The 8,553-nt window shown below is 42.3% G+C and overlaps 2 protein-coding genes across 3 annotated transcripts in view; one reads left to right on the top strand and one right to left on the bottom strand.

The window, feature by feature from the left end:
* Positions 1 to 2,424, top strand: part of LOC123162070 (protein HOMOLOG OF MAMMALIAN LYST-INTERACTING PROTEIN 5) — a 4,690-nt gene extending 2,266 nt beyond the window's left edge. The window contains exons 6-7 of the mRNA XM_044579873.1: positions 1,028 to 1,099; positions 1,211 to 2,424. Coding sequence (XP_044435808.1) covers positions 1,028 to 1,099; positions 1,211 to 2,083 — 945 coding nt within the window. The 3' untranslated portion in view covers positions 2,084 to 2,424. The remainder of the gene's footprint in view (positions 1 to 1,027; positions 1,100 to 1,210) is intronic.
* A 414-nt stretch (positions 2,425 to 2,838) lies between these two features.
* Positions 2,839 to 8,547, bottom strand: LOC123162068 (uncharacterized). Of its 2 annotated transcripts, XM_044579871.1 has the most exons (7): positions 8,263 to 8,506; positions 7,793 to 8,194; positions 7,181 to 7,517; positions 5,164 to 6,572; positions 4,886 to 4,999; positions 4,583 to 4,734; positions 2,839 to 3,156 (listed from the first exon to the last, which is right to left on the bottom strand). In XM_044579871.1, the coding sequence occupies exons 3-7, from the start codon at positions 7,515 to 7,517 to the stop codon at positions 3,096 to 3,098; spliced, it is 2,073 nt and encodes a 690-aa protein (XP_044435806.1). In that variant the 5' UTR covers positions 7,793 to 8,194; positions 8,263 to 8,506; the 3' UTR covers positions 2,839 to 3,095. The 2 variants fall into 2 exon arrangements, with proteins under 2 accessions (XP_044435806.1, XP_044435807.1); XM_044579872.1 differs by lacking the exon at positions 7,793 to 8,194 and having other exon boundaries at positions 8,263 to 8,547.
* Positions 8,548 to 8,553: the final 6 nt, after the last annotated feature.

Here is an 8,553-nt window from a genome sequence, read left to right on the forward strand (position 1 = left end):
CCGCCTTCCTCTGGTATCCCTCTCTCCCTCTTTGTGTGCAAAACAGTAAAAGGGAGCACCACACTTACGTGGCACAGTGGTCACCCCTATATGCATGAGAATTGGCGACTGAGCAATTGTGATCTGTGATAAACCACTTAAAACAGCATCAGTGACAGATCTGAACAATGCTTTAGTTTGCTTACATGGTTGCCTGTTTGAGGGGCAGTTGTGTGTATTGGTAGCCTGTATGACACTGCGCCCTTGTTTTTATCACTTCAGTCCAGTTTGTCTTCAATAAGTACCACTCCCAGTGTTCAGTTTTGAGAACTCTTAGAACCCAAGCACACACAATTATCATTTGTGGACAATAATTATCCATTCAACAAACAGACCATTCTGGTGTTCTACTCTGGAAGATACACACATGAAATGTTTTGTTTGAATATTGTTAGGCGTGGCAAACTGTGGCTGGAAACCAGACGTGCCCCAAGCCTTGTCATGACCAGTCTCTGTTTTCTTGCACCGTTTCCCAAAAAAATGTCGACAACCCTCCTGAACCTTACCAACAAGGCTGGGTGCTACCTGTGTTTTCCACTTTTGAAGTTACAATCAGTTTTCATCATTGCTAAGATTGTTACAAAGGGGAGAGAAAATGGCAACCTTATGCAAAGTAAAAAAAGAAAATTCAATACTTGGTTTCTTCATCTTGTTACTTGAACCTTGCATGTTTGATTGATTTGTGGTGATCTACAATGGACTTCAATATTGTTGCCTATATGTTTGATTATCTTTCAAACAAGATGTGATTGCTCATCAAATTGTGATGGCTCAGGAAAATGGTTTCTGTAACCATCATGTACTTTGCATTCTCACACTGTAGAAGGTGAAAAAGGTTACTTGTACCTTTTCTTCATGCTGCATCGTTTTGTTGACTTAAGGTGCATGTCTCACATCATGGAAGAATAATAGCAGACGTGAAACAGTACTGCTGTGTAGATTTCACATTCACTGATAAACGGTCACTACTTTTTGGTCTATTAATCAGGATATGGGGCGAAGCCAGTCTTTTGGTAGCCGGCAGAATGGAAATGAAGCATCACCTCATCCTATAGACAAGGTCATTCGGCTAGTCTTTATTTACTTTTTCGTCTTTGTTGAAGAATCTTCTTTTTTAGGGATTGTTGAAGAAGTTTTAGTTTTCTTAATTTTATTATCTTCCTGTATACAGGATTTTAGCAGGAGGGATAGCTTTTCTGCTGTCCAGCCAGGAAATATATCTTCTCGACAAGGTGCAGAGAAATTCAATGATCATGTCTCTGCCCAGGCACATTTTTCACCACCACCTCCGCCGTCCGAGTTCTCATCTCCACAGTCCCAGTTTTCACCCCCACCACATTCATCTTATTCCTCTCCCTCATACCAAGGAACAGATTACCCTCCTCCTGATGTCCACACCCCACACCCCAATTATTCATCTCCCTCGTACACAAGCACAGACTACCCTACCAATGAGGTCCATAAACCACCATCCAATTATTCACCACCCCCGTACACAAGAGCAGACCATCCTTCGGATGATGGCTACAATCCTCAGAGCAATGATAAGCCGGATGTTTCAGCTTATCCTCAGACGTACCACCAGCCACCCTACACAATTGAACCCCAGCACACCTCTCAAAACTACTACGCTACAGAAACCCCACCTGCTCCATACAACTACCCTAATTTCCAGTCTTACCCAAGCTTCCAGGACAGCACACTACCTTCTGTCACAACCCATCAACCTTCATTCCATCCTGCTAGTGATGGTGGTGTGCCAACTGCTCCATCATACTCTCCTCCGGCATCAAATCATCCTGCACCAACGCAGTACCATCCGAGTGCTGATGCTACACACCAGGTTACCCCTCCTGCTGCGCCACCAGCTAGCCAATACGCGTATGACAGCAATTACCAGCCGGCAGTCGAGAAGATTGCTGAGGCTCACAAAGCAGCAAGATTTGCCGTCGGTGCTCTTGCGTTTGATGACGTGTCAATTGCCGTGGAGCACCTGAAGCGCGCGCTGGATCTCCTGACGAACCCTTCTGCAGAAACTCACTAGCTGCCTGGTCGTCGGAGAAGACATCTTGTGTAAATACGCTATACTGTAATTACGACCAACATGGAGATGGAGGTGTTGCCTGGTTGCATAGATACAAGATCGCTGGTGTGGCTACACAAATCTAGGAGATGAAAGGTCTTTAGCAAACTGTTTCGTGTGTCACATTGAGTCATTTGTTTCCAGAGTTTTGTGATAAGGCTATATTTGGCCATTGCTTGGAATGCATATCCTCGAGTGGTGATGGTTGTTGATACAGTTTGCTTCATTCAAGGCCTGCTATTTTCTGGTTTGATTACCAGCCATTTTTATACCTGAATAAAATGTTGAAGATTCCCACTCTGCAAGGTAATAAATCTCATGGATGATTCTTTGCATGTCGCTAATGGACTTTTCTACACCCATGTAACACCTTTGTAATGCAATGTTATCTCAAAATAGTGTTTTAATCCCTCAAATTGACTTTTCTACCCCTATGTGCCTTTGTAATGCAATGATATTTAATCCCTCAAATGGAGTGTGTGATTATTGAGTTGATGCAACCAAAAAATGAATAGAAAAGAAAAGATATGGAGGCCGCATTAAGGCAACTTCTGCGCACATCCACCACGGCCTCCATATCCATATGAAGCATGCTTCATATCCTATATGGTGACTATTCTAGAGTTGCTCATAACGTTGAATTTGGGCATCAAATGGCAAAACAACTTCTCTGCCAGGTAGCTCATCGAGCATCCATCGACATCTCATGCAGAAGGTGAAATGATTTTTAAGGGTACCAAGTAAATCAAGGGTCTGAATTTTGCAACAACTCCACAGGAAATAGCTCAAATTCGATAGGAAGCAAGGAGGCAAACCCGCAGCAAGATCTGAACCAGTACACATCATTCTATAATATAGTAACTGTGCATATGAACCTCACTTCAGCTTCATCCTTCACATATACATCCAGCAAGATGGCTGGAACGAGAGACGAACGGCAATGTACAGTTGTGAACTGTGATTCAAAAGAATGTCAGAAACCCATCGAACTATCTACACTAACAAAATTGCCTGTGCATTCATCATACTTCCACCTGCAAAATAATTGGATACATAGTTAGCTTACCTCTGTTGGGAGTGGCTAATAAAATTTTACGTCTGAATGAGAATACAAGACAATACTTGAAACTGTGTTAACACCCATCATTAATAACCAGTTCATGTATAATATGACTCCTTAAAGTTCCAATAAGGTTTCAGAAAATGGCTTCAACAGAAACATTTTTGTGTGGACAGCATAGAATATTTCACGCATAAGATGGACTCCAATCGTTCTCTTGAGCGGTACAGTAAAGAGGCCCGGGCTCAATAACATACTAGAGTCAATGGATCGAGGATCAATCTGTCAGGGAGTTTGCGCCTACGGTGTTGGCAGTGATGGGCACGAAAACAGTGATTGAGCAAACTAAGATCCGTACAATGATCTTTTCATAGTTCAACTATACTACTGCATCCTACTCCCTCCATTCCTAAATATAAGTCTTTTTAGATATTCCAATATGGACTACATACAGAGCAAAAGGAGTGTATCTACACTCTAAAATATGTCTATATACATACGTATGTAGTCTATATTGAAATCTCTGAAAAGACTTATATTTAGGAACGGAGGGAGTATATTACTACTAGTCAAGTGTCAAGAGCACGATCCAGATGTACATTATTGCCATCTAGGATCACAAAAGAACCCAACCAATCTTGGCTAGCAGAATCAAAATCTTGCAGAATATACAAGGTCACTACATGATTCGGCAAATGTGATGCACCCCTGCTCTGGATCAACAAATAAATCATGGTTCGGCAGCCCTCCAAGTTAGGTGGTTCATTTTCTTCCATGTTGAACTATGGAAAAATAAATGCATGATTGGGAATTGTTACATGCTATTTATCTCTCAACTTGTGCTAATAACACTCTGTCCCTCACTGCAGCCTGTTCGTACAACTCCTTCTGTGACTATTGAATCATGAGTGGCAATCTGGATAATAGGGACAAAATTCTTAAACATTTCTAGCAAAACGGTTGCAAAATGACCAATAGTGGAAGTCGACCCAACGACCAGCACAGTAGTCAGGCAAAGTAGGAAATGATGTGTTACAAGCTTCCAGTGTTCTTTTCATTTGAAGATTACAAAACTTTCTTCTCCAATTAGCTGAGAAATTACAAAATGAGTAGGAATCAAGGAATGTATAAGGACTGAGAAACAAACCAAAATCAGCCGTTTATAAAACTGGGCTGGCTTAATGATTCATCCCACAGATGCCACTCAGCCACCACTACCCTGTTTTGTTTTGTGTCATTGACTTATTATTTGTGTGGGTAGTTCTAATTATTAAATCCAAGCAAAGCTACAGGAACATCACTTATTTCCAGTGCTACACAAAGTTACAATAAATTTCTGATTTCAAGTTTTAACTAATCATACTAATACAAGATAGTATATCAGAAGATTGGAAACAAACCTGCCAAAGAAAATTGGATGTAGCTTACTATCTGAACTGACCACCTGATTTCTTCTATTAGTCTCTTCTCTAAACTTGTCAACATGCAACACATCACATGAGCCACAAATTGAAGAAACCATTACTGTTCTTTGATCATTTGAAGCATATACCTGTAAGAAGACACCACCACAAAGGAAAACGAACAAACTATTAGCATCTACGACAACATAGGTTGGTTGTGGTTTTTGGCACATGTGGATTAAATATTTTCTATCTAACCCCAAATTCTGACTTGCAGTTTCATCAAAACGCTTGGCTCACCTCATTCTCTTCAGGAGAACATGGTTTGGTAGCCGATTCTGGAATGTCCGAAGCAAAGAAATATGTATTAACCATAGCCAGCTTAGATTGGGAGTCATGCTCTTCCCACAGTGACTGCAAAAGATAGCAGAAAAGACTGTTTTACAGAGAATACACACTCTACGATAAACAGTGTTTGACATACGAAGAGGGGAGTGCTAACCTTTCAACATCCTAGCATGCAAACAGGTCTAAATTTACACTATACACGAGGGAATAATACAAAAATGGAAATATACCTGCAGCTTGGATGGAGCAGACTTGCCATCTTTGGAACCAATCAAAATATGATCTTGGAGATTGTATGTTATACCATCAACAATACAGGAGTTATAATAAGTTATGTTGCCCACAACTTTCAGGGCATCGCCAACCCAATCCACATCACCAAGATCTGAGCTGTAACCTAAAGCTTCACTCTTTGGACCTGCCATAACTTCGTGCTTAGCACATAAGTCCATGTTTGATTTCACCAGATACACATTGTTATGTTCTGACATGGCATTAACTTCTGTTGTTTCATCATCCTGAGGACACCCTATTCCAATATCAGCGGCTACATCTTCTTGATGTGTTTGATCTGCTGGTGTTATACTGCTGCTGGTTGTTTGTTCGTCCTTGTTCAGAAGTTGGTCAGAGTTTCCTTCTATTCCACACATTTCAGATGAGTCAATGAAGGAATGTTCGGAATTCCCCCCGTCAAAAATTGCAGTAGTCTGCAGTGTGGAATCATTTACTGAATTCACAGCACATGGAAGTAACTCAATTATCTCTCTTTGCTTATGAGACTGTTCCGACAGATTTCCAGCAGCACTATATGTTGATCCTCCACTACTTTCAATTTGACTGGAGGATTCCATGGTCTTTGTAACTAAGCTTCTTGAAGGTGGGCCATGTCCTTCCTTTTGTTTGAACAGAGTGTCAGTATGTTTAGTGTTTTCCTTTTGATATTCAGAAGCAGAGGCCGATTGTGTTTTTGAACTAGCAGTGTCTAAGGCCAACATGTCACTGTTACGTACAGACCTACCAGGTTCACTGGAGTTATGCTTGATGAAACTTCCATTTCCTGCCACTTCTTCACTATCTTTTGTGCGTGGGTTTCCTGGTGCTCTCTGCGAAGTTACACCTCTAGCCTTTGATGTAACAATTGTTCTTGTAACCTTGCCATATTTTGGAGGCAGAGGTTTGCCCTTACTATACGTTACACAGGTTGGACAATACCAATCTACAATTGACAGGCCTTCATTCCCATCCTGCTTTAGACATTTTAAGTGTACACCCCTCTCGCAAGCATCACAAACGAGCAAACTCTCCACATCAGTGATAAATGTTTTACATATTTGACAGTCCAGCCGAGCATGCATATACTCAGTTGATGGTACCGTCCAGCTAGGATGGTTGGCAGGTTGGTGCAGAACCAGTTGAACATTTTTCACTATCGTATTGTGATTGGAGAAGCAGGGTTCCTGTTGAAAAAATGCTGCTGCTCCCGGTGGAACATGATCTCCTATAGCAATGTTCCTGTTGACAGGTTGAGCCGAAGGTGCCTTCTTTTCATGAGATTTCCCTGCAGTAGAACTCTGGACTCTACTTTGGCTGGACCTAGTAGCAGTAAAATGAGCTGATTTATTTGTCTGGCCAATAGTTGCTGCAACAAAGGTGACAAAGAAAAAAATACTTTTTGAGTCAGCAGATTCGAAGGAATGCATCTCACTCAAAATCAAACATAACAGAATAGCATGGTGTGAATATCTTCTAAAAAAAGTTTATCTACCCCTGCCATTTTACCTACGTTCCACTAGGAGCATAAAGATAGGGTGGAAGTGTTTGTGAATTGATATTATGAATAAGAGAACATTGGTATTGTAGTAATAATACTGTTGTGAAATCTAGTGCTGTGTAGTTTCTGCATATAACTTCACATTAGCTGATTCTATAACCAGGGTATACATCTTTAGGTTAATAGATATGGAAAATATTTTGCACTTACAGTAGCAGGCATTCCAATTGATACTTGATAACATGGTACCGACATGCACTAGTATCTCATGTAAGAATAATATACAACCTAATCATACATTCTAAAATAGGAAAAAACATATGATTTGTACAAAGTACCTGCAGTGCTAGTTAAGCTAAAATTTTGATTGATGCACACAACAAAAAATGCATACTAGTGGAACTAACCTCAAAAAATATGAAAATGAGTAAAGTGGATAATGTAAGGCAAGCATGGATGTAACAACGACACATTACCTCCACTTTGTCTGAAATTAGGACAATTAACAGCTTTTTCCACTTCAATATTTGCAGAACCAACCGGTGGCAGAGAAACAATTGAAGGAAGGTTAGCTGATTGGGAAGAAGATACTCCTGCTGGTGTTTCATTTGGTCGGGATTGCTTCAAGATAGAAGAAGACATAGTTACTGGGGTTGGGGTTGAGGCAGGGAATGACCCAGCAGCTGACAGGTTCCTGGTTAATTCAGCGGTGGACTTGGAAGCTCCATCCTGGAATATAGCGGTTGCACTTGAGGGTGTTGTCTGAGGAACATTAGTGGTTGGACGTACTAGAGATTCCTTGACTTGTTCCATCTATTTCACAAAAGGAAAGACAAAAGAGAAATCATTAAAGATGCTTAAAATTTCGGTTAGCATATATGCAATGCACCAACATATCGAACTAGATTACAGCATAATAATATGCTGATTAGTGAAACAGAAGAAATTTGACCCCCAAAGCTAAAAGCTATCATGACCACTAAGAAAATTGAACTGGCCATATATTGTGTAAACTGAAATACTTCCTTATAAAATAAGAAAACTATTCACATTTTTGTCATTTGATGGTTGATGCAACACACATATACCTAAAATTATCACATCTGTCATTGGATATGGTGATACGCTGTATCCAAAAGTACCGCCAGCACTCGCCGCCACTGCCATCGCGTGCACTCGTGGGTTGCTGCCATCCCAATCTTCCTCCACGCGATACTGCCACCAAGATACCCTCCACCTTCTCCCTCCATGCTGGCAGACACCTTCCTTCACCCAGGCAGCAGGTACCTCCGCCTCCGCACCCCTTCTCTGTTTTCTGCACTTTTTGTTCTTCTTATTCTTTGTTTTCTTGGCTAATGGCTACTAGCTCGTGCTACTAATCAACGATAGTAGGAGTATGTGCTTAATCTTATACTACGTGTGCCTTGCTGCTGTTTTTTTACAGGGTGCCTGGCTCTCCACTGCACAGAGAGAAGCAGAGAGCAATGCCTCTGTGGATCCACCGAACAGGTTTAATTAGGACACAACAAATGGGCTGAATCAAGGGAGGGTGTCAAACCTTGCGCTTGGTAAGAAGGATCCTCTCGGCGATCGAGGCCCTGCAGGGGCGGTAGCCCATGGCGGCGGGATCCCTGGCGCGGCCGAGCCCGAGGTCCTCGACGAGCGCGCGCACGGCCTCTCTCGGGTACAGCTCCTTGGGCCGCACCTCCACGACCGCCACCGACGCTGCGAGCCGCCCCCGCGCCTCCGCCACGAGCGCCCGCTCCGCCGCCGTGGGCGCCCTGCCGCCCCGCGCCTCCCCGGCCGCCGCCAGCACCATCACGATCTCCGCCACCCGCCCCAGCTCCCC

Source organism: Triticum aestivum, chromosome 7B (assembly GCF_018294505.1).
Source record: "Triticum aestivum cultivar Chinese Spring chromosome 7B, IWGSC CS RefSeq v2.1, whole genome shotgun sequence".
Lineage (NCBI taxonomy): Eukaryota > Viridiplantae > Streptophyta > Magnoliopsida > Poales > Poaceae > Triticum > Triticum aestivum.

What these genes read in the sequence shown, in the direction of transcription:
- LOC123162068 (XM_044579872.1), bottom strand. Translation starts at nt 8,523, where the DNA reads ATGGTGCTGGCGGCGGCCGGGGAGGCGCGGGGCGGCAGGGCGCCCACG. An exon ending in GTTCTCCTGAAGAGAATGAG is followed by an intron (nt 4,735 to 4,885) that starts GTGAGCCAAGCG and finishes GTCTTCTTACAG; the next exon opens with GTATATGCTTCAAATGATCA. An exon ending in CATCCAATTTTCTTTGGCAG is followed by an intron (nt 3,157 to 4,582) that starts GTTTGTTTCCAA and finishes ATTATTTTGCAG; the next exon opens with GTGGAAGTATGATGAATGCA.